Consider the following 26260-nt stretch of genomic DNA (forward strand, 5'->3'; position numbering starts at 1 on the left):
AGAAGTTTTCATTTAGATAATGGCAATAATGCTGGAGAAAATTCATGGTCATTACTTCTCATGAGCTCATCCTATCAAAACGAGAATTAAGGTAAAAAAGATCGGTGATTATCTCGGAATTGTTCAAATGGGTCGTGACTGCTTTCAAATCTTGCGGCATCACAAGAAGGGAAATTTGTGCACTTTTTGCTTGGTCATTTGATAGAAGATTCAATAATACTAATTTCCTTCATATAAACTTGTCAAAAATGGGTTTTATAGTATTTGAGATAGCTAAATAATGAATACTTACTCAAAGTCCAAGCTTCGCCAAGAATGTTAAGAAAGCTTGATTACTTCTTTCTACTATTTTCGTAATTAGTTGGCGATATTAGCTTTTTTCTCACCCCTTCAATCAACTTTAAAAGCCCAAATCACTTAGTTACTATATAAAGTAAAGAAGACCTCATACTTTTGAGGGATCTCCATCGATTTTTCTGTCCTCAAATGTCCTTAGTTACTTATTCTATGAATATTGTATATATACATGTGAGTGTGTTCATAATTTAATGTTATCTCTCACATGTTTCAAATGTCAAAATATGAATACTTTCTATTTTACAACAACCTTCATAAGAAAGACTAAATGATTTAAACATTTCGTAACGTTTTCACTTAATTCTTCAACTATCAATTCCTCGCGCACACGCAATGCATGTGTGTGCACATTTGCTAGTGTTGATTATTGCAACATACTCTATATAAAGGCAAATAAGAAGGCCTCAACTTTGGGCAAAGTTCTAAGGAACACATGCAAGAAGTCTAGCGTACTAAGGGAAGTCATTGAAAGCTCTCTTTAACCTATTGAAAGCAATTGAAAACTAGATAATCACCTAAGATGAAAGCATTCTATTTCTATTAGAAGTGATCTAAGAAAACTAACCCTTACCTTACCCTTAAGTACTAAGTTTCCTAATTCCAAACGCATAAATAATATTCTATGCTAAGAATTTTTCTTTTGTTTTTTTAGTGCAGTCGATGATATCTTAAATCAACTTTCATTTAGCAAATTGATTTCTTTGTTTTTGGGAACTAACAAATCCACACAAAAAAAACTAAAGCCAGCTACGTGATTTTCTTGTATCGTTCATACCCAATTAGCCAAAGATAGTAACTTAATATAGATTAGGGTTGACATTATGTCCAACTTTTTGTAGAGCGATACCTTTTGTCTAAAGAAACATAATATTCTTATGCAGAAAAAGTTACTGAGGGTAAACCTCATAATAAGTCTAGAAACCGATCGACCTCATTTTGCGAACAGTCAAATAACTATTCGGAACCTTTTCATGCCATTTTTGTAGGAGTTTCATTCGGTTGTCAAAAGAATGATCAGAAAAGGAAATCGAGAAAGAAGAATAAGATCTTGCCACTTGAAAAAGATTATCTGCTCAGCAAATGGTGGCACCAACATGCCATTGCATAACCAAATACACACTGCCAATATTTCGGTCCTTGTCTATCTCATCATATAAAGGGACAAATAAGGCAATGTTAGGATTGTGTGGAGCTTTCAGATATAACAAACGCGAGGCCATTGATAGTTCCTTAAAATCCCAAACTTGAAGATTTCCCTAAGCAACAAGTGCCCTTTACCTAAAGAACACTACAACCAACAGAAAGCACATTGCCTTAAATTCTTCATTCACAAAGGTTGTTGTCCTGCAACTATCAGGCTCAGTTACTTTCAAGATCCGGGGGGGGGGGGGGGGGGGGGAGGGGGGGGGTGCGGGCGGGGGAGAGGCTGGGGCGCTGTGTGTTTCAAGATTGTCCCTGAAGAATTATTTTAAAGCTAAATGTCAGACAATAATCATGGCGAATGCGGGTAACCTCAGAGAGGGTGATTTTGATGCTGCATTACACGTCTGCGTTTGGTATTACATCGCAGAAAAGAACAGGGCCTCTGCGTGAAGCCCAGTCTTTCCTTTTCAATGAGCAGGTGTTTCACTGTCATTTTCAGCTACAGCTGCAAAGTTTAGCATGATTCACCGAGCTCCATCTGAAGCTGATACTTTCCTTTGTTTCCCTTTTTTGTCTCTTCTTTCGTTACCTCCAAGAGCTGATGCTTGGAAGAGAGCAAGAAATAAGGTGTGACAGCAACCCTAGAGGCAAAGGAATGTGTTTTTAAGTTGGTAAAAACTCTTCTGATTTGCGGTAAACCAGATTACGGCATGATTCTGAGTGTTCTGAAGATACTTACTAAGCGTACCTAATCAATAATAATAATAATAATAAGAGTTTCGTTTATCAAAACGTGAGTATTATTCCCAAGTACATCTCTTTACAGAGAAGTGCATGATTCTCTAGAGTAGTGATCCCTTAACTAGCCTTGAATTCTTTACTTTTCATTTTATGTCTTTTTGGGGCTTCCCTTTCATTTACAGCTATCAAGGGATTGATGGCATGGACCAATGAAGAGGGAAAAAAATAAAGTGAAACCTCTAGGGATTGACATGCTCAGAGGAGTATCTTCTGCTATTCCTAGATTTTAGAGCTCTCTACCTCTGAGCCGAAAATAAATTTGGGTTGATAAGATGAGATCAGGCTGATTACCTGCAACAGAATTATTATTGTTATTATTATTAAGTATTATTGTATAAGGACACTAGTTAGTATTTTTCAACAATAAAGTCTTTGGAAAGCTAAAGTCCATATATGATTGCTAGGCAAGTGCTCTTCAGACACCGATCAATGAAATCCTGGTAAACATAAATGGTTTTCGTGAATTGATGGTAACTTCTTACGTGCTCTTTTCCCTTAGAAATTCCCTCATCTAGTGTTCGGTGACTCGTGTCAGAAAAATCGCCATCGAAACAAAGGACCCCAACATCGTATTGGCGACATTATAACGTATTTCCTAACCCGACAACCATAGGAGTCGGATTTTCACCTCATTGATCGAAAATTTAGCCATTTCGGTGATTACTCTAAAAAAGGGTACGAACAACCGATCCGAGCACGACCACATGAACTTCATCAACTGTGCACACACCTAGGGGCAGCTGTTGCAGAAGGGGAACCCTACTTACAATTTGGTCAGATTGAATGATGGATTCTGGACCAGAAGACATTAAATGTGCCACAAACAATCTCACTATCTCTCTCTCAATTTAGGACCCAAAATTTGTAACTATCTCATCACACTCATTCAATCAAAATGTGTGTGAGACATAAATGTGGGTCTTGCGGGGTGGGTAGCTGTTCTCTGAGCTCTCTCTCTCTCTCTCTCTGTTGCCCTGACCCGACCACCCCACCCCACCCCACCCCATTGGCTCTGAGATTGATAGATAGATAGATCCAGCAGATGGGGCTCAAAAATCCCCAAGAATGATTTATTTGTCTTGCCTGGAAAAACCCAAAATTCAAAAATTTCGCAAAATTCAATGTTGAGCAGAAACTGACGAGAACATTGACATGATGGTCATAAATATCGAAAACCAGAAAAAGAGAAAAAACAGGAGAGGGTCGAGGCCAGGATCATCAGACTGCCGAGGACAAACACAATTTGACTGGACCACATGCTCCAACTCCTTTTTCCACTTCAATTTCTGTCCATTTTTCTCTCTTCCTTTCTTTCTCTCTTTGGTTTTTTCTTGATCTTGCTGCTGGAGAAAGGTACCCATCTCTCGTCAGATCCAAATCCAAGGACTGTCCACCAACCAGATACTGGAGTCCCGGGGCCCACTGATTAGGAAAATTTTAGATGTGTGAAAAAATTTTGTTTTTCGGGGCCTAAAGGGCCCCACTCTTTTGGTTCGTTTGAGTTTTTTTCCCCCCCATTTTTTTTGTCCATTTTCAATTCAATCTCTTTCCCTATCATGACCTTGTTTAGCTGTGGGGAAAATATTGATAATTATGATGAGAATAGCCACAAGAAGTAACTTCTTTGATTGGTGACAGGGTACGGGGGTGGGCCACGTGGGGAAGGAGAATGGCCACATCATAGGATGGGCCTGGTCAACACATGGAAATTGGTAAATTAATCTCAAAATCAAAAGTCTGACCAAAAAAAGAAGAAAAAATCTCAAAATCAAAAAGGCAGTAAAAGGAAATTTTCCATGAGATGGTCAAATTTCCATCAGCAATGTGATTTCGCCAGCTAGTGATTATTAGGCTGATTCATAGGCCTGCACTTTTTACTTTACTAGGTTCATATCATGGGTGGGGGTGTGTGATTTACCTTCTGCAATTGGCATCTTCTTAATTAAGGAAAAAAAAAAAGGTTCAATTTATAAGGCCGAGGGCAAGATCAGGCGAGAATGATGATGATGATAATAGGAGGACGCTTTTGAGTTGTTATGATTATAACAATATAGTGTCACGGTAACGCCTTTCTAATGTAGAGTTGTAAGTTCGATTCCTGTCGAGAATTACGTACCGATATGTGGGCAAAACAAAAGAGCTAATCTCGTCTTGGACTAGGAACACAAATATCTCGAATTTATAAAGGAGGGTGTGTCGTCACCGTTCGCCCTTTAACTAATCCAAGAAAAAAAGTAAGAGATGCCATAAAAGCTTTGCTTTGAAAAGATGGGAGGGAGAGGGGAGAGGGAGGGATAGAGAGAGTCGGTCCATGGAAAAGTTTATTGCTGCAAAACTAGTATTTGGTGTTCTTTTCATTACATCACCATCGATTCACAAACATCTCATCGAAGTTAGATGGCAAATCATTTTCTCACAATGCCAATTCCAATAATAAATGACAATGCATCGCAACAAGAATTTCGTTAATTTATGTGTGCTTATGTGCTACATCAACATCTCAAACGGCATGCAACTCCAAGTGGTTGTGAATTTGTGATAGATATGACGCTCGTCGTATTTTAAGAAAATGACCGTACTCTTTCTTCGCATCTTCCTAAATTGTTATCCTTTGCTGTATTTGAGAAGGCGTCGAATCAATATAAACGAAAAAGAAAAAGCAAACAAAGTAGGTTGACTTTGCTTTCTAGTACTTGGGACCAAACTAGTGAACTCTACATCATCAACAATCTCCATCTGCATCGGAGTGCTAGGATTCCAATCGAATAATGTGTCTAAGGCAAACCAACATAATGAAATGCTATGAGCAATCCTAGTCTAAATGTAATCAAAGAGGCCACATTTCAACATAGTTTCGTCGTTTTCAATTTGGCCTAGTTAGTCTGAAGTCGTTTGCGTCCGAAATTCGACGTTCATTTGCTGCGCGTGTTCAAAACCTTCCGAAACGGGCACATGTTTACATGCATAGCCATTTAAATTTTTTCCGCAGTTCTTAATATTGAGAATTGTTTCGTGTTTTAGAAGGAAAATATAAAGTTAATTAAGGATAAAGTCAGGATAAACATACCATAAATGTGAATAAACCATGGATTGATTGACTTTTTAAACTGAGTTTTAAATGTTCAACGAGCTTGCTAGGCCTAAATTAGAAGTTAGGCGACCAAACGAGATGGCCCAATCTTCCATTTCGGGCCTTATATTGTTAGGGACCAGGCCTTAGGTCCATTCGGGCCCAGTCAACCATTTGCATTCCATTTTCTTGCTTGTAAACTCTAAGATGTAAATGCATACAATAAATCAAGGGTGAAGTATAGTTTTAGTCTTCCAAGTTTTAGCCTTTGTGCAATTTTGCTTCTCTAATTTTTCTTATTTTGTTCTATCAAGTCATCTAACTTTGTTGATGCGTGCAATATGGTATGCTGAGTTTGATTCTGTATAATCAAGTTCTCTAACTTTCTCGATTCGTGCAATCAAATTCTTCGGTCAATCGCTCTCATTAAACGATCATGTTAATCAATGACGTGGCATTGTTAGTGTGACATGTTAAGGTGGCTCCAAATGAGCGCCATATTATCGAAAAGCAAACTGGGAGAAAAAGAAAATAGAAACCCTAATTTAGTAACAACAGGTAATGAAGCATTGGATCGCACAAAGCAAGAGCATTTAACGACTTGAATGAACAAAATAAAACTTAGAGGATTGAATAGTACAAATCAAGAACGTTTCAAGACTTGAATGGACAAAATAAAACTTAAAGGATCAACTCGCACATATTGATGACGATAGAGGACTTGATGGCCTAATGTATAAAAGTTTGAGAACCGAATCACGTATACACTAAAACATTGGACTAAAATTGTGCTTAACCCGTCAAGAAAGATAATTCACATAAAATGAAATAAAACACTTTATAATATCATGATATGCAAAGAAATTCTGATATAGTTCTTCCCTTTTTTTTTTAATACTAGCGGGATAAAGTACGTTCTCTTCCGTAGATTTTAATATACTTAATTGTATGAAATGTATACCTACAGGATAATTATTTAAAAATTCTTAAACCTTTTATACGGCAATCAATTCAGTTCTAAACTTTCTTATTTGGCCAATTTAGTCATAAACATTCTAAAATCGATGATGCGAACGTTGATCGTCCTACGTGGTACAGTCGATGGGCTTTGATGAAGCCAACGGAGGTCGCCAGCCACAGGCGAGGGCTAGGACGCCCTAGCCGACCCTTGCCTAGACTCGGTGAAGGTGTTGCTGCCCTTTCCGGATATGCACGAGGGCGTCGAGACCTTTGTCCGATCTAGGCAAGGGCTTGCGAGCCCTAGTTGTGGCCGGTGAGGGCACCGCGGCAGGGCTTGGGCAAGGGCCACGACATCCTCTCCTATGGCCGGCGACCTCCACAAATTTTAAGAAAAAGTAGGAGGACAGTAATACTGTGACACGGTGCACAAATTTTAAGGGACTAAGCAACCGTATATCTACTAATAATGTAGCGCTGATTATCTTCATTATAGGACAATAAAGAAGCTTGTAACATATTAGTCACAGAACTGAATAGATGGACAGTCACCTGATTTTTGAGGAACATGTACCGTTAGTAAACATATCACATCATATTTATAATTTCTTTCACTTATTGATGTATATCTTTAACAATTCTAGCATAGGTTACTACCGTGGCCTGCCCTCGACCTCGAAACACCTTACTCTGATAATCATCTGGCTTTGGTGGAGCACGCGGCCTGCCGCGATCGAATGGGATTGATGAAGCGATCTAAAAGGTCAAATCTATTGCGGAAGCCAAGCGATCGAACAATAAAATAGACAAAACAAGAAAATAAATTAGACACCAGATTTACGTTGTTCGATCGTAGTGACCTACGTCCACAGGGAGAGCAGCACAAAATTTCACTATAGATCAAACGATACAATGGTCACTCAAATACTCTAAGGGTGCGCATGAATACCATTCTGTGCCCGGGAACTATTTCTCAACAGAAATGATTTTTTTTTTATTCTGTGCCCGAAAATAATTTCTGTGCATTTGAAGGCGTTTGGTAAACTGTCCAAAATTTCTATTTCTGGAATAGAAAAGAACAGAAATGCGTTTGGTAACTACAAACAAATTTCTTTTTATTAATAATATTTTAATAATATTTTGAATTGTTTAATTTTTTTTTTCTTTCTACCCAGGCCATGGCCGGTCGCCGGCGACCGGCGGCCGGCCACGACCCGGAGGTCGGCGGAGGCATCACGACCCTCGTCGGCCGCCGGCGGAGGCGAGGGCGAGGGCTGGACCCTCGCCGCCCGGGCGAGGCGGCTCGCCATCGGCCATGGCGAGGCTCGGCTCGCCCAGATCGGCGAGGCCGAGCCTCGCCGTCGATCGCGACGGCGAGGTCGGCCTCGCCCAGATCCGGCGAGGCCGAGCCTCGCCGTCGCGACGCACCGGCGGCCGACCTCGCCGTGAGTCGCGACGGCGAGGCTCGGCCTCGCCCAGATCCGGCGAGGCCGAGCCTCGCCATGACCGACTGCGAGCCGCCTCGCCCGGGCGGCGAGGGTCCGCCCTCGCCCTCGCCGGCAGGGGGACCTCGCCTCCGCCGGGGCCGGCGAGGGCCGTGACGGCCTCGCCGGCCGGTGGGTGGCCGGCCACGGCTGCTCGGCGACCGGCCACAACCCAAGAAGAGCAACACAAAAAGAAGAAAAGAAAAAAAGAAAAAGAAGAAAAAAAACTCGATTCTCAAAATTATGCAAGAAATAAGAAGTAACTTTTTTTACTTCTTGTTTCTCTTCTAAAACTGTTTCTCGGCACAAATATTTACAAAAATGTGCCCGGGAACAAAAAGTTTACCAAACGCATTTCTGTTCCCAAACTATTTTTGGGAACAAAAGAACAGAAATTTTTACTATTTGGCACATTACCAAATGGGCCCTAAGTTTCTCAAGTCCCAATTATATCTAATAACTCGCGCAGTGTTTAGCCCCACAATTTCTCACGAAACAATATTTAAATCTCACGACGAAATTATACACAAATCTTATTACAAGATTTAATCGACTTCAACACTTGAATTTTTGGTGTAATTCCACGAAGAAAATCCCATGCCAAGCGCTCGACGAAACGGAGCTTCAAGAATCGCATCAACGGCGGCACTTCTTCATAACCAACGAAGCAACCCACCGCCCATGCTCATCAATAACGGCGTGCATGCAAAATACTGCAATGCAATATTATATATATATATGCCCAAGAAAACGATACCCAGGCCGACTCAATTCATAGAGGAAATGGTGCAGCTCGGTCAAACCCAAGTCCACGTTGGACTTTTCCCCTTTTTTTTTTAATTATTTCTTTCCTCGGACGATGTCCTTTCCTTTCGTATGTGCTTGGCCGACGATATCTTACGCACAAATATATTATCAAGACAAAATAGGAAAGCTTATTTTTCGTTCTCCATCGCCAAACAGGAAATATATATATATATATATATATATATATATATATATATATATATATATATATCCATGCAGACGTCCAAATATAATCAATTTCGGACTTTTCTTTAATAAATCTTGTGTTGGGTTTTATTGAATGGGCTCAAACTCGAGATATATTTTAACACAATCAACCAGCAATTTATCCAGAAGATTGACAAAGCATTAGTCTTATTGCTGGACCTGGACTGGAAGCATGCTGAAGTAAAACACTATCAATACACAAGTTGAACATACCATCTCGTGTTATACTCTAACTTTTTCTATGCATTCATATTTCAGCTCGTGTCATATAAACTTGCCCTCCACTATTGTTTGTCTATAGACAAGCTGGTTCACAGGAATATCTACTTCATAATATCATGATTTGCAAAGCACTTATGATATCTTACTTCCCTGTTTTTTTTAATACTAGCCGGATAAAGTACGTTCTCTTCGGTAGATTTTCATATACTTAATCGTATGAAGTGTATACCTATAAGATAATTATTTAAAAAGTCCTAAATCTATTGTACGGCAACCAATTCAATCCTAAACTTTCTAATTTGGTCAATTTAGTCCTAAATCTTATAACGATTTTCCAATGCAGTCCTCTAGTCGGAGATCGTTGACATGGACGTTAGTCGTCCTACGTGGTATGACCAACGCTAACATATATGATTTTTGTAAATTTTTTTTAATTTTTTGAATTATCTTTTTGCTCCTTTTTCTTTATTTCCTATTTCCCTCCGTTAGTCACCGGAGCCTCGGCGATGGCCAACGGAGATCGCCAGCCACAGGCGAGGGCCATGACTCCCTTGCCAACTCTCGCCTAGATCTGGTGAAGGCGTCGCTGCCCTTGCCGAATATGCACAAGGGTCGCCAGCCCTCGCCGGTGCGACCTTTGCCCAATCTAGGCAAGGGCTTGCATGCCCTAGTTGTGGCCGGTGAGGGCATTGCGGCTGGCCTGGGCGAGGGCCACAATGCCTTTTCTTATGGACGGTGGCCATAGCAAATTTTAAGAAAAAGTGAGGACAGTAATACTGTGACGGTGCATAAATTTAAGGGACTAAGCAGCAACCGTAGATCTACTAATAGTGTAGCACTGATTATCTTCATTATAGGACAATAAAGAAGCTCATAACATATTAGTCTCCGAAGTGATTAGATGGACAGTCACATGATTTTTGAGGAACTCTTAAACATCTCCATTATAATAGATGAGAATCTACTGTTTCTGATACTTGGCACTTCTTGCTGCCCACAACCACATACCGCTAGCAAGCATATCACATCATATTTCTAATTTCTTTCAATTATTGATGTACATCTTTAACAATTATAACGCAGGCAACTATCCTGGCCTACCCTCGATCTCATAATCTCCTGTTCTTGATAATCATCTCGTCTTTGGTGGAACACGTGGCCTGTCGATCGAATGGGATTGACGAAGCGACCTGAAAAGGTCAATCAACCAACATTTTGTCCAATAGGTTGACAACGTACAGCCTTATTGATGGACTGGGACCGGAAGCATGCTAAAGTAAAAAACACTATCAATACACAAGTTGAACATACCATCTCGTGTCGTATTCTAACTTTTTCTATGCATTCATATTTCAGCTCCAGTCATATAAACTTGTCTTGTTGACTATTGTTAGTCTATAGACAAGCCGGTTCACAGGAATCTACTGTTTGGATGACAATAAAGCAACTTTGGAGGGCCTGAACTAATTGGGCAATTCTAAAGTCCACCACAAGTGTTCGTAACTAATCATAGTTCCTTACATTTTTTTACCATTCCTATATATTATATATACATGAATTGAATGCATTGTGATTCCACGGACAAGATTTATTCTTTTCTTATGCGACGGTTATGAAGGGATTTTGATGATTTGAGGCACGCCTGTCTCGACTGTCGTGATTGATCGATTCGAACAATAAGCTGTGGTAGGCAAAGTGTTTCACACCAACGAGAACACATTTTACTCTCTGCTAACAGTGGCCCAATCTTGCCTTGGGGTGTTGGACAAACAGCGACGGTAGTGGTAGCGGCGGGAACTCGAACAGACTACTCATACCAGAACTGATGAGATCCGAATCGTGGTCATTCGGAACGTATTCCGCGAAGACTCCAACTTTCTAGCTAGGGTCTGGATAAAGTGTATCTTTTCACCTAATAATCAAGTTTGAACATGATAACACATACAGGAACAATATATTTAAGTCTGATTCTAACCATTTCTGTTTTCAGTTCTTTGGCCGGAACTGAAGCATAATCCAATTAATGGCCTTGGCTTTGGTCTGGAATCCTAATGAACCTGAAAACGTGATTCCAAATCCATTCAAATTGACTCTTTCAGGGAAACCGAGAACCATTCTTGGGTTTGGAGTTTTAGCATGTCTAGAGCAACAATGGGAGAGAGATGTTATCTTAATCAAGAAACTGCCCAGAATACAATACAATCTTGATGAACAGAGTTTCGTCACAAGCTCGCTTTAAGAATGCAGAATGATAGAAATTAGCTAGAAACAAAGCAATGTATGCCGGGTTCAGGGACGCAAATTAAGAAATGGCAATCAATGCAATCTTGAATAGTTAAGAAATTCAGTTCCGATATACCCTGAGAGTCACGGTGCTGTAGTCAGACCGTGCGTGCATGTACTTGTTAGATGATCAAACAATTGCATCAAGAAGCAACTTCAAGCACGCTCCTCAGAAAGCTTCTATATACAAAGCAATTCACCGCATTTTCGATCTAGAGTATTGGTGAAGTCCAGATCACACAATGTCTGGTCTTTGTTTCACCACAGACGGATATCTAAGTTCTTCAAGCGGTTGAGTCTGGCCGATGCAAGATTTCTTCTCTTTTCTCTACTCTTGCAATTTCCAGGTTGCTTGAAGATTGTTTACCAAAGAAATCCACTCAATTAATCCTAAACAAAGCCTTGCTAGCAAAGACATTTCTTTCACTTCCTTATTTCGGAGCTATCATGTTATCCATGTGGAGAGAATTCCCCTGCGATTCCACATACGGCCGAACAAAAGTACGGCGCCACCAGACCTCGAATGCCCTCTGAAGATTCGGGCAGTTATCGCCAGCCTTCAAGAAGCTGCCCAACCAGGAAAGCAGAATGCTCTGCTGGTCCTCCAATGGTAGGGTCAAGATCGTCCTACCGATCCCTTCTTCCACAACCTTACGATCGAAGGACCTACACCCGTGTTGCAACCAGCTGTAATCGTTGATCAATGGCTGCAACCAGGTCTTCAACAACATCTGGCGCGTCTCCTTGGACGGCAACAACTGCCCTCTTCCAATCCCGACAAAGAGCCGTGCCGTGATGCAACTCACATGGTAGCGTGACATTACAGGAAGTTTCCCGTGCAAGGTCGCCAGTTCTTGTTGGCCAGCCCACATGATGGCAAAGTCATCTGCAACTTGTCTGTCGGCTAAAATCTCTAGCAGCCAAGTGAGGTTATCGGACTCCAAGGCTATCTGCTTTGCCAACGTTTCTTTGCCAGCAATAGTGCTATCGTCTGAGTCCAGTTCAGTGGCTTGCTTGAAACAAGAGACTAATGCATTCAAACAGCTCCTGCACGAGTTATAAATGGCTTCATTACAACTAGGAAGACTACTGTTGTTCTCCCTGAGGAGCTTCAGCACGATGGATTTCATCTCGCGGCGACCTCTTTCCTCGTTACTCTTGAGAACCATATCCATTATTTGGGAGAGCGTGTCGTTTGATGGAGCTGAGGCATTAGAAGAGACTCTCTTCAGTATGGGAGTGACGCCAATGCCTTCACCCTGGAGGTGCAAGATGGACGAGACTACTTTCTCTTCTTCATCGTCGCCGTCCCAAGGAACAGCTTCCAAATATTGCACACACGAGCGTATGCATTGGTTGAAGCCAAGTGCTTCTGCAACCTGTGGAAGGCAATCACATGTGTCAAGTTGTTGACATTACAGAAGCCCAGTTGGACATTCACAGAAAAGTTGGTCAATGATTTATAAGGACAGAAATGCAAGGCAAGTGCTTTGACGTAACTAGAAAAAAAAAAATACTATGATGATATTGCATCTTCTAAGTAATTTGAGAGGATATATTCAACAATCAGACTTCTTCGAATATCAAATACTCATAAGATCATGCAATCACAAAACATAAACCCAGATACAACAGCCTTTTCAGCTCATGGTGGGTTCGTTTAGAGAAAATTAACGTTCAACTGAACTAGGAGGATTCCTGCTCAAGTAGCGGCATATCTAATTGAAGATCACATATTAACAAATTATGTCACAGGCTCATTATATGCTATTTAAGGCAGATATACAAGGAAAAAGGAAAATTTAACAGCCTGATTATGAGAATTCATTATATCCAGGATGGGCACTTGCTGCACCGTGTATCATTTTCAATACTTCCCTCAAGAGAGTTGTTAACTCATTAGACAAAACCAAGCCTAGCCATTTAAATTGTTGGCCCTTTTCAACTTAATAAACCATTTACTCCATGCTTCTTCTCAAAGGTCCAGCAAGAACTATTATGTCTTCTAACCAACCAGCTTAAACCAAAAGTCTCATTTCTTGAGGGTATTCAATTTTTATCGAGTAAAATTAAGTTAAGAGACTCAATTTAATAAATAATCAATATTTCAAAATTTAAGTAATGGAATTACAGGTCTGCTATAATCACTCAAGTCAATCAAAAAACTCTTTTGCATGGGCCACATCCTAGCTCAAATTTGCTGTAGGTAACCCGTGAATAGTTGTCAAAGCCGACCCTTGAGGTTGAGACCAGTACCGATTACCATCACCACCAACCACCCAAATCCTTGAAGCTTGATATTCAGATCTTCCTTCACCATCAGCCACCAAAACTAATAGCTCTTATATCTTGTGCGTGACAATTAGGAGCTCTAAAAATCATAGCAAACAAGCTAGGCACTACCATCTTGAGCCACCACCTAGGAAGATAGATACACTAGAAACACAGCTTATAAATCCACAATAATGATGCATAAGTCTATTACCTATCCAACTAGACGTCACATTGATTTTAACCCAATAAACAATTAAGGGAGACCTCTGTGCTAATCCTATCATGCATGACTTATCCAATTAATTTTTTTGCAACTTGACGTCCCGCTATGTTCTCATAAGCCGCAAGGTATTTGCTCAATGACACATATATCATCATAACCATGCAATTCATCTCAGAGCGTCCAAAACATGATAAAAAACTTGTAGGACCTCTTTAGATAAATCATCCAAAGCCTAAAGCCTCCATAGCCCATTGTATGTCCATTCAGCTATATGGCCATGCCATGTTTCGCTAAATAGTCAACTGCTGACATGATAATTCAAGTGCTCTTAGGTTACAAGAAATCTACAAACTCAAGTATATTGACGCAGTAAAAGTACAATTACTTTCTGTGACGAATACCTAATGATCCATTGATATCTGGTAGATTAGGGAAGTGTCATCTAAAGGGACAAGTCTTGGCTTCATTACTGCAATAATGCTATAGGAGTAGGTGTTCATTGATAACAATCTGTTAAAGAAATCCATAAAGCCCTCTGTTGCAAAATTTTCAAGAATAGTAGAAAGTAATCAACCAGTATTACATGATAATCACAATAAAGAGTCGACTGTCAAAAAGGACAACAGATAAACAATGATGTCATATTTGGGGCATATTCACATTATTCAAACAAAAGGTGGCTCCAGAAGCTCTGTGCATTTTGAATTTGTGAAGTTCACCTAAATACTCTAGATTAAATTAATGGTTGAAGTACATAAATTACATCATTAAATTACGTAACCAATAGAAGAAGGTCCTGCTCGACATTTGGAAATGCATAAGCAAATGGAGACCTAACTGCTTCAGACAGGTTAATTTTCTGGTTAGCAGCTCCAAGAACCCATGAGTTGATAAGCGAACTACAAAGCGCGCTTAAATACCCTATAAGCTTAATGAAGAGGTACTCTTGAGTCTTGCCCTAATCCAAATTCCACAGTAGGCCCCCCTGGGCCTCTCTACAATTTGATTATTGCAGATGCGTGTATGAAGGTTTTTGTCATTGTTTTGTCCATTTTCTCACAGTCAAAAGAATCATGTTATCTACCAATCGCGTTTTTTTCTTATGTCTATGAAAGTCTGTAACCCTTCTAGCCTATATACTGAGAAACTTCAGTATTAAGAGGAGCCTGGCTGAAAGGTAAACAAGTTTGCAACCTAGAAAGACCCAAGTCTTAAGAGAAATGATAAAAGCTTGTCCACTAGGGGACCACCTTATATCAATCAGATACTTCCAGACTGAGCTGTTGCAATATGATAAATTGCCTTTTAAAAAGAATCTCTAGATCTGAATTCTCCCTAGCATGGTCTAGTCGAATAGACAAAGACATAAGACATACAAATCAGCATGCCTCACAGCCACCCTGGTACAACTCTCTCTTTTTTTCAACTCTTCTGCTGTACCTTCCAGTACATCCAACCTAAGCAAATGGTCCTTACATGAAGTGTCATCAAAATTTACCTAGTAATACTTGTTTATGCTTGGTTTTCAAATTTGGAACAGTGTCACTGTCCAGGGAAACATGCAATGTCTCTGAATAACAGCTATTAGTTGCTGTATAATGCGAACGGCAAGCTCTTTTCTTTTTAAGAGTCGCATGAAACAGGAATTAGTGAATGGAAACCCTCTCTATAAGCTAAAACAGAACTGCAGCCCTGACGGTAGCTAGAACGCAGAAAAGAAAGTAACTTTCTCCAGAAAATTATCCAGAGAGAAACCATCAACCCTTGTTAAGCAAGTGTAGGCTTCGTCAAAGTACTATTATGCACTGTTGAACCATCACCGTATAGAAAGGTGGAAAACAACTACATGACTTTTAGGATTATCAATTACCTTAAGTATGCGTAGAACTCGGGGAACACTTTGCTTGATCATCCTCTGCTTCATATCTTTGCAATACATTAGTCCGACAGTTTCAACGTATATCTCAGCATTCTCACAATCATCGATTTCTAAACAAGGCAAGGCCTCCTCTTCTTCCAGAAGCTTCTTGGCAAAGAAACTGCTATTCTCTACTAGAACATTCCGGTGGACGCTTAACTTCACACAAAATCCCTGCTTCCCTAGCAAAATCACCTTCATATCACTAGTCCCAGGTTCACCAAACTCAATTGACACCTTCCTTGGCAAATGATCTGTTTTCGGTCTCGGAGTTCTCTCGGGAGCTACAGGTGCACTAACAGCAGGAGTGTCGGCTGCGGCACTTGGGTTCTCAGAAACCACTCCTGACCTCAATGGGGTGGATGTCGGCCTTTTCTCAGTCACTGGGACTTGTTTTTTCTGGATATTAGACTTGTTTGGAGGTGAGGATGGTCTTGGCTTGTTTACAGTGTTTTGAACTTTGATGCTCTTCTGAAACACTGCAGGAGAGGGACAGCACCAAAAACCCTCTGGAGTAACAGCAATCGGAACGTTCTTTATTTTTGTCTGGCCTTGTTCCACCCTCGTAAGTCGAATTTCAGCCATATTTTCCAAAATTTACACTTAGAGCATATGATGGTGATTCTATGGCTAAGCAGGCCAACAAACCCAACTGACAAAACACTTGATTTTCCAAGTTCCTAAAGAAAGAAGACAAATTGCTACAGATATAGACACTGATGAGAGCACTTCAGAGACTATCAATTTCCTGGGTTCTCAGATAACAAAAAAGACTCTTCCTCCTCCTTAGCAAATCTTTGTGCTACTGCTAAAAATGCCTGAAAAAAAGAAACGGAAAGGGCTGAGATCAAGATTGAGTCCTGGAAGCGCATTCTACCCCAGAGAAAATGCTATCACCTTTCATTTCGAGAAAGAGAGCCCAAAATATAACTAATCCCTGCAATTATAAAATCCGAACTACAGATAAGAAATTCTGTTCAATGCAGCCGAAAGAGACTATGACGAACAGTGGTAATCATTTATCAGCAGAAATTTCGTCAACGCGAACTTTTCCCATGGACGTAGCCATAGATCAAGCCCCCAAAGAAACAGCTCAAGAAGACATTATGCCTAGCCCAGAATCAAGAAAACAAGAACAAATTGAACGGGTCCCGTCATGGTCCTGATAAATTAGAATCTTGACACAACAAGCTGAAGACTGACCTGGGACTGAAATTTAGGTATTCTGAGAAATCCCAGCGAACCCATCTCTTATCTTAATCGATTTCTTCCAAAAAGTCCCAAAGGGTGTTCATGAACATGATTGAACCAGAGCTCCGGTGTCAAGCATCAAGGGAACCAAATGGACAGAGGCTTGCAGAGAGGGAATGATGAGCGCAATGTGCCCCCCCTCCCTTTAAATCTGTAAAGCTAAAGTAAAACGATCACAAAAACACACAACCCGCAAAAGCAAAAGCAAGCGCGAGACCAACATAAAGCAAAGGCGGATGATGGCTCATGGGGGTTTGTTCATCAGCCCCTGCTTTCGCCAGTCCTCTGTCTACGCCATTTGCTTTTCATGATTGTAATGAGCATGTGGGTCAGAGCAGAATATTACCATGTTTTTCATTTCTTTCTTCCCTCCCTCCCTCGGCTTATGAACTGACCAAAAGACTTTAGCGCACGCCTAACCACTTCCTTCCGTTCGTTTTCCTTTCTTTCTTTCTCTCTCTCTCTCTTTCTTTTTCCATGCTTGTGTCGCTTTTCGTGGGACGATGCTGGATTTTTGTGGGGGGTGGGGGAGAGAAAGACATCAAGAGCAGGATCCCAGTCCGTCGTGTCCTCGCCTATGTCGGAAATGCCCTCGGGGAAATGCCAAAGGAGGAGGGGGGAAGGTGGGGGATGACGTCGTGGGTATGTCGAGACAAGCGACTCGTGAGAATTATCAAAACGATCCAAGATAGAGGTCTGGATAAAGTCCTTGTGTCGGAGGAGGGCAAAAGATTGAAGAGAAGGATGGGATGGTCCTGACTCGTCGTGGCTCGCTTGTGATTTGAAAGTTTACTGATACCGATCCAAAATGGAGTACACCTTTTTCACTTGGTTGTAATGGTAATTTGATGTGTGGACGGGAGTGGTTTGCGGCAGTGATGTTAAATATAAGGATTAATATCAGTAAAAATTCTAAACTAATACGATAAATTTATTTTTTATTAAATTTTATCGTCAAATTACTGAGTTGGATGACACGTGACAGTTGACGGATGTATCAGTTTAGTGTTTTACCCTCCGCTCGTTACAGGTGTACCAGTTTGTGATTTTTTGTGTTATTAATCTAATTTAATGAAAACTAACGAAGAATAAATTTATCACAAATGTATTAGGGTTTTTGTTGGTCAAAAAATTAGTTTATGGTAAATTTGTTATATGTGTACCAATTTGAGGTTTTTGTTGTTAAAAAATTAGTTTGAGATTTTTCGTATTATTAACCATAAATATAGAAAAAGAAAAAATCACAAAAAACTTTAAAGTATGTTCACGGTGACACATTTACTTTGGACTCTTTTTTTGTGATATCAAAAATCCCAAATTATACCTACCGTAATACATTTACCTTAAACTTTTTTTGTGACATAAAAAACATCAAACTTGTACTTTACTACATATTTACCATCCATCAAGGTTCCATCGAACGACTTTTCAACCAAAATAATGTCGTTTTTATTTCATTTAAGTCATGTGAGTATCTTGTCAATACCGTTTGCTTTATTGCGTCTATATAAATAGATTTTTAACAGTTCTCATTGACGGAACTTTGAAAGAGGATAAATGTGTCACATAGATAAACGTTTGGGATTTTTTGTATTAATGAAAAAATTTTAGGATAAATGTATCGCAATAAGTATAGTTTAGGGTTTTGGTGGCTTTTGCCCTAAAATAAATGCATCACTTGCCTCTTTCAAAGATCTATCATTTTTCTCGTAATTTGAGAAAATGTTTAGCCAAGAATCGTCTTATCCAAGACTTGTTATGGTCTCTTTAATCAGTGTCTATCACTGTGTATGTGCATTCTTATGCTCATTACGATTGAAATGTCCTCGTAGCATTTTGAAACGCATCAAGTGTTGTGGCAATTTTCGTGACATGGTGTCTTACTGTCGTAAAAAGCATTAGTAACCAGTGCTACGAGCTGGTCTAAACCTTTTGCTTACAAATGCTTAACGTTAGTGTGGAAAGCACATCCCCATCCGAGCTGGTGGCATATGGTGGGGGGGCACCCCTTGTCTCTTCGACGTGAAACCATGGATAAAGTCACAATTGCGCCTCATTATTGCCTGGTTGAAAGGGTGATCGGCTCCAAAATGATCGGATCCTGGTTAATAACCTAGAATCTACTTGATCAGGACTAGTTCCAAAATTTTGGAACAACCCTTTTGCAATCAACCTAGAACCAAACTGGCCGATTCTAGAGTAGACCCGTGAACTCAGTCGTGAGCTTCTTCCATTTATAAGATATGTTGAACTTATTTTTGGCAAAATCGATACATTAGCTTTTCTTAATAGATTGGTTGAAGCAGCTCAATTTTTGTTGGGCCACCTATGAGCAAATCGCTCCTTTTCGAGTTATGTATATACTTTTCTAAATGAGATGAAGACCGGTATTATCCTAAATAACAAACTGTTGGAATAATAAGGATGCCAGATTATCCTAATCCCAATATAGTGAGAAATTACGCTGGGTTGTTCTTTTACCCTTGAACCTATTCGGTTCACTTGAGAAAGGACTAACCCAAGTAGAATTGGGGTGATACTGGCCCCTACTAGTTCAATGATGTGTAAGGCCGTGTCTATGTGAAAGATTTTTTACCGCAACACCCAAACTAAAAGGCTGCGACAGCACCAATTGGCTGAATCCCACGAAACCATTCCATGAAAGTTTATCGATATCTTCTTTTCATAAAGCAAAGCGATTTCGATTCTCGAACAATGCGAAAGCTTGATTTCTTGGAGCACACGCAAGACAATTCAGCAGACTATTGACAAAAAGCTTTATAAATGGGTGGTCCAAGAAGGAAACACATGAAGAGGAAAAAAAGGAGACTATGCTTATCTCATTAGATTCCAACCTTGTCTTATGGGGATAGGAGAAGGTTGGTCATCTAACAACCCCTTCCAATCGCTTCTTGGAATAATCACCTTTATCCCTTTAGTCAAACCCACCCGCTTATATTACAATATATAATTAGTGCAAACGTAGAATCCAATTCAAATTGGAAAAATCAAACCTTTTGTTGGGCCCATCAGATATAAAAATAAAAAAAAAATAATGCCAAAGAAACTAAGAGAAGGGCATCATTCAAATTCCCTTGAAAGAGACACCATGCATCTTTTTTCTCTACTAAAGAATAGAAAAGGGCAAAAGTCGCAAAGCTTCACATTAGAGAACGACTAGGATCCAAAGCTGGCGTGCCCAATTATATAACATGACGTTGAATACTGTTCCAGATTGAGATTATGAAATTAGCATCAATGAAAATTATTCTCTTTTGATTTTTGTCCATTTTCCACCTAAATTGACGATCCCTTTATTTTAACGATAGAATACCAAACTTTGATGGTTACCTAGAGCATTGAATTGATCACCTTGTTTCATCTTCCTACAATACATCCTAACATGCTCAGATTCAAGTTTGAGACAATTACGGAAGCATTATCGTATGTTGGCCAAACATGGCTCATTGTCAATCTCTAAGTAGTATTTCATCTGTATATACCCATTACAACGAGAGGGAAATCTGTTTTCGCACATTAATTGTTCAACATGAAGTTTAAGTTATCCGATTTCTTTTTCAGAAGGGTCATACTAAGAGGTATTTCCGAGACAATTATTAAGCATATTCAATTTGATAAATAAAAAAAAAAGGCTTCACTTTCTAGACTAACGATAGCACAGAATATGAAAACATGAGAAATTTCCAAATAAGGACCTGAAGTGCCCTCATTTTCTCCAATAAAGGTTTAAAATGAACTTTGTTTCAAATAAGTGCCCGGAGTGCCTTCAAATAAGGGTCTGAAGTTCTCTCATTTTCTTAAATAAGGATTTAAAGTGAATCTCGTTTTAAATAAGGGCCCAAAGTTGTTATGTTAGTTTCAAATAAGGGTTTTGACTTTTCGAATGGTTAAGGACATTTTCGTCATTAACCTTTTTTGAATTTTTTTCCTTTTCTTTCTTTTTTCGTTTTTCTGGTTTTTTTTCCTTCTTTGCCGGTGGTCAACTAAGGCCAGCCACCCTCGTCAGCCATAGGCGAGGATCGCCTCGCCAACGGCCGACAAGGCTACCCTCAACAACCACAGGTGAGGGCTGGCCTCCCCTCACCCGCAGCCGGTGAAGGCCTAGGCGAGGCAACCCTCACCCTAGCGGTCAGCAAGGGCTTGTAGGCCCTTGCCAGAGAGGTCTGCGAGGATCGCCAAGCCCTCGCTGGAAGGAAAATTAAATAAATAAATAAGAAAAAAATTAAAATTAAAATTATCTTTGTATGAAATTGTCCTTGATCGGTCGGAATATTTAGCCAGCCGGCGATTGGCGAGGTTAAGCCTTTATTTGAAACTACCATAGCCACTTTAGACCCTTATTTAAGACTGATATGTCCACTTTAGGACTTTTTTTGAGAAAATGAGGGTATTTCGAGCCTTTATTTGAAATTCTCTCTAAAAATATTGTAATTAGATTCCAACCTTGTCTTATGGGGATAGGAGAAGGTTGGTCATCTAATACCCCCCATCGCTTCTTGGAATAATCATCTTTTCCCTTTAGTCAAACCAACCCTCGTACATTACAATACATAATTAATGCAACGTAGAATCTAATCCAAATTGGAAAATCAAACCTTTTGTTGGGCCATCAAATATCAAAATAAAAATAAAATGCCAAAGAAACTAAGAGAAGGGCATCATTCAAATTCCCTTGAAAGAGACACCAAGCATCTTTTTTTTTTTTTGGTAAGGAAGACACCAAGCATCTTTTTTCTCTACTAAAGAATAGAAAAGGCAAAAGTCGCAAAGCTTCCCATTAGAGAACGACTAGGATCCAAAGGTGGTGTGACAATCATATAACATGATCGATGTGGAACATTGTTTGTCCATTTTCCGCCTAAATTGATGATCCCTTTATTTTAACGATAAGAATACCAAACTTTGATGGTTACCTAGAGCAATGAATTGATCACCTTGTTTCATCTTCCTTCAATACATCCTAACATACTTAGATTCAAGTTTGAGACAAATTACGGAAGCATTGTCATATGTCATCTAAACATGGCTCATTGTCAATCTCTAAGTAATATTTCATCAGCATATAATATACCCATTATAACAAAAGGGAAATAGGATAGTCTGCTGTGGTTCGCACATTAATCGTTTAACATGAAATTTAAGTTATCCGATTTCTTTTTGATAAGGATCGTACTAAGAGGTGTTTCCAAGACATTTCTTAAGCATATTCAATTTGAAAAAAAAAAAAAAGACTTCACTTTCTAGACTAACGACAGCACGGAACACGAAAACATTGACATCCGTGTAAAGTTTTTCTCAATCGGGTGCTTGTCAAGCTCGCCGCGGTAATCGTTAATTCAAATCCTTGTTCGGGATTTAAGATCACAACACAATGTGGATCACTCTCGACATGTGCCATCCAACTTTGAGATGCTTTCATTGGTGCGTGGACCTTGTCGACCTGGTTGCTTCAGCAATAATTGAGCTGATAACAGAATGATTTCATCAGTGGAAAAGAAAAAGGGAGGAGGGGGGCACGTTTTCATCATCATCAACCCAAAGAAAGGCCCACCACCGCCACCACCAACGCCGTCCAACGCCATCGGATCGCTCCCTCGTCGAACCCCTCATGTGGTGGTTCGCAGATTCGTGTGCAACTTCTACGCCACTCGATCCCTTTCCGAGTTCCAAGATGCCCCCCCTCGCACGTGCTGATCGAAGCCCAGTGTGGTTGCTGAATGTGGAAGCAATCTAGTTGTAGTAATCATGTACTCCCTCCCCGTGCACCTCCGCTCCTTAGGATGGAAAATGTCTTGCATGGACCCGGTTTCTTCGAATCCAAGTCATCTTGAAATCACGATCAATGCTTATGATACACCCGATCTATGTGAATCCGTTTCTAGATATGTATATTGCCTTCGTGCATGTTACTAATTCATTGCGGAACTATTTTTTTGTCTAAATATGGCTTAAAGTCATTTTACAGTATTTACGGATAACAAATGGGCCCGGATAGATACGGGGAGAAGTGCCAAAAAAGTCCTAAACCTATTCCATTAGTACTAATTCAGTCCTAAACTTTTTTATTTGACCAATTTATTTCTAAACATTTTGTATTTGTATCAGTTCAGTCCATCCGGCCAATTTAGGCCATTAATTGCTGACATGGACGCCGGTTGTCTTACGTGATATGACTGATGCTAATGTGAACATTTTTAAAATATATATTTTTTTATTTTTTATAATTTTTCTTGGTTTTTCTTTTTCGCCGTGGCCTAGGCGATGCCCAGCGAGAGGGGCCCTTGCCGACGCTCGCCCTCGTCCGAACAAGGCCCGACGAGGGCGACCCTTGCCCAGGTGAGGCCAAACCTCGCGGCCATGGCCTGTGGCCGGTGGCCAGCAATAGGCCATTACCAAAAAGAAGAAGGAAAGTAAACAATGAAAAAAATTATTAAAAATTATAAAAAAAAATGTGCATTCCAACGCCGGGATGTCCACGTCAACAATTTCTTGCCTAAATTGGCCAGATGGACCGAATTGGCACAAATGCAGAATATTTAGAACTAAATTTATCCAATTGAAAAGTTTATAGCTAAATTAATACCAATGTGATATATTTAAGACTTTTTTGATACTTCCCCCAATAGATGTAAAAATGTGGACTCGGATCCCGAGAAATATTTACCTTAGGATAGAGGTTCTTGGGGAAGCAATAATCTACATACACAACAGATGTGCACGGCATAATCCCATGCATACATGCATGCAATTCGAAAAGTACATTATGGTGAAATCAAATTATATAGAGAGTTATGGGAAAATTCCAAATAAGAGCCTGAAGTGCTCTCATTTTCTCAGATTAGAACTTGAAGTGGATCTTGTTACAATAAAGGGCCTGAAGTGGCCATGACAATTTCAAATAAGAGCCTGACCTCACCGACCGGCTTATTTTGGCCAGTCAAGAGAATTTTCGTCTAAGGACAATTTTAACCTAAATTTTAGTTAAATTACATTTAAAAATTAAGAAAGTTAGAAGTTTTTTAAAAAGAAAAAACATAAGTGGGAGGGCTAGTGGCCTCCCTATCACCGGTGGGGCATTGGCCTGAGGTGGAGGGCCTGGGTTTTTTCTTTTTTTGTGTGTGTTTTTTTTAAGTTTTAGCCTTTTTTTTTCTTTTTTTGAGTTTGTCTTTTGTATAGAATTTTTTTTGGATTTTTTAACCTAATTTAATTAAGAGTTTGTGTAAAAAATAGGATTCAAATCATAACGACGTCATTTTAGTACTTTAATTAACCTTAACGCCATGTGGGAGAGATAAAATATCAAAAAAAGTCTGCATTTTCTCTTAGTCAAATTGGATGAAATTAGCGAAAGGACTCGATTTTTACACAAAATTAAGTCTTCGGCAACGGTCGCCTCGCCTAGGTCCTTGTTGGCCGCGGGTGAGGCGACCCTTGCCTAGATCTAGCGAGGGGCGGCCTTGCCTGTGGCTGGTGAGGGTCACCTAGGCAAGGCTAGCCCTCACCTGTGACTTTCAAGGATGGCCTCACCTAGCCCTCTCCAGGTATCGATGGTGGCCGGCCATCGCTTGAGACGGGCCATCGGCAAATAGGAAAGAAAAAATAGAAAAAGGAAAAAAGAAAGAAAACAAAGGAAAAAAAAGTAAATGATGAAAATGCCATTGACCAACTGATGAGGTCAGGCCCTTTTTTGAAACTGACATAGCCATTCCGAACTCTTATTTGAAATAAGATCCATTTCAAACTCTTATTTGATAAAATAAAGACACTTCAGGCCCTTATTTGAAATGTTCCTAAAATTATTATACAGTCGAGTAGTGGTGGATTGTAAATTCCATGACCAATGAATAATTCAGGCAGTTCAACTAATTGATTAAGTTTCCGATTGAATATATCTATTTGTGATCGATGTTATGAGGTATTTCCATCTAATAAAACCACCCTCATAAGAATTTTTTTCATTATTTACATAGCGCAAGAGATTTTCTTAGTACATTTCTTTTATAATGAGCCTTCTTTAGAGAATCTCTCTTAACATATTAGCAAAAAGTTCCATTTACCATTTGCTCCGGGAAAAAATTGATTACCATTTCTCCTCCTTGTCTTAACACATACGCTTTTTACGCAGAGCATGCATGTATAATATGTTTTTAGTCCACCATCTTACTTACACGAACAGTTATAATGATTATTGTGTACATTTAAAAGAATTTCTCTTTTCAATAAATGAGTTTACGTGAACATCGCCAAGCTTAATGGATGTTATCAGAGATTTCTTCTTCTTTTTTTGCAAATTAAAATTTTTTAAAATCTCATAGTACCTCGGTTGAACAATTATCGTCGTATTTATTAATTTTCAATGCTTTTCTATTCATTCCGTACCGTTGATTTCTTTTTAACTTAACGGTACGTTCGTTTTGTGGAAAATGAGTGATTTGGAAAATATTTTCCGAAAAATAATTCCTTATATCGTTTAGAAAAATTAGTCCAAGGAAAATTTTTCATCATCAATAACAATCTATGCCTAACTATTTTCACGGATGACGAAAAAAATTTCCATTTATTTATTTTTCTAAGTGATATAAGCAATCATTTTTTGAAAAATATTTTTCAAATCACTCATTTTCCGATAAACGAACGTACCCAATGTAAGTTGTAGTAAGAATGTAGGCATTTAATAATAATTGCTCCGCTAAGTTTGTTACGCTCTTGGGTCCTTTGGGCGATTATTTGTGAAATTACACGTACATAGATTTGATTACTCTTTGTAATTATAGAAAACACTTTGGCAATTAGAGTTTGCCTTTAAGGTGCTAAAGAGAAAAAAAGGAGTACAAACTTACAAAGCATTGGCAAAAAGGAGTAGCAACTAAACTCATCCTAGCCCAGCCTATTGGTTTTGGGCTATTCGAGCCCATCCATAATTTTTCAAAATTCATGTTAGGCCAAATCAAGATAACACATCTTGCTTCTCACATTCGCTTATCTAATGAAAATCTTGTTATAACTCTCATTAATGTCCATTTTTGCTTAATCTGAGGTACTAAAACTATTTATGACCAAGGGACCCAAAATTGTAGAACTATATCTTTTCCGGGTAATCCCAACCTATATTTTTCCTCTCGAGATCATGACCGATGCACTCCGCATCGCGACCTTAGCCACTGTCCCGACCATGATCAGATGCACCCAGTCACCGCACTAACCACGACAAAGGCACGGCCAAGTACACTATGTGGGCCCGA

General features: G+C 39.6%; 1 protein-coding gene across 3 annotated transcripts; it reads right to left on the reverse strand.

Moving 5' to 3' along the window:
• Positions 1-11350: 11350 nt before the first annotated feature.
• On the reverse strand, positions 11351-17368 carry LOC115685253 (BTB/POZ domain-containing protein At3g50780). 3 transcript variants are annotated; one of them, XM_056313843.1, is made up of 4 exons: positions 16950-17368; positions 16644-16683; positions 15699-16564; positions 11351-12710 (listed from the first exon to the last, which is right to left on the reverse strand). In XM_056313843.1, the coding sequence occupies exons 3-4, from the start codon at positions 16329-16331 to the stop codon at positions 11763-11765; spliced, it is 1581 nt and encodes a 526-aa protein (XP_056169818.1). In that variant the 5' UTR covers positions 16332-16564; positions 16644-16683; positions 16950-17368; the 3' UTR covers positions 11351-11762. The 3 variants fall into 3 exon arrangements, with proteins under 3 accessions (XP_056169818.1, XP_056169819.1, XP_030466145.1); XM_056313844.1 differs by lacking the exon at positions 16644-16683 and having other exon boundaries at positions 16950-17148; positions 17219-17346; XM_030610285.2 differs by lacking the exon at positions 16644-16683.
• Between the last annotated feature and the right edge of the window lie 8892 nt (positions 17369-26260).

This window comes from Syzygium oleosum, unplaced genomic scaffold (genome assembly GCF_021117445.2).
Source record: "Syzygium oleosum isolate NSW1041296 unplaced genomic scaffold, Sole_v2.1 Sole_v2.08, whole genome shotgun sequence".
Lineage (NCBI taxonomy): Eukaryota > Viridiplantae > Streptophyta > Magnoliopsida > Myrtales > Myrtaceae > Syzygium > Syzygium oleosum.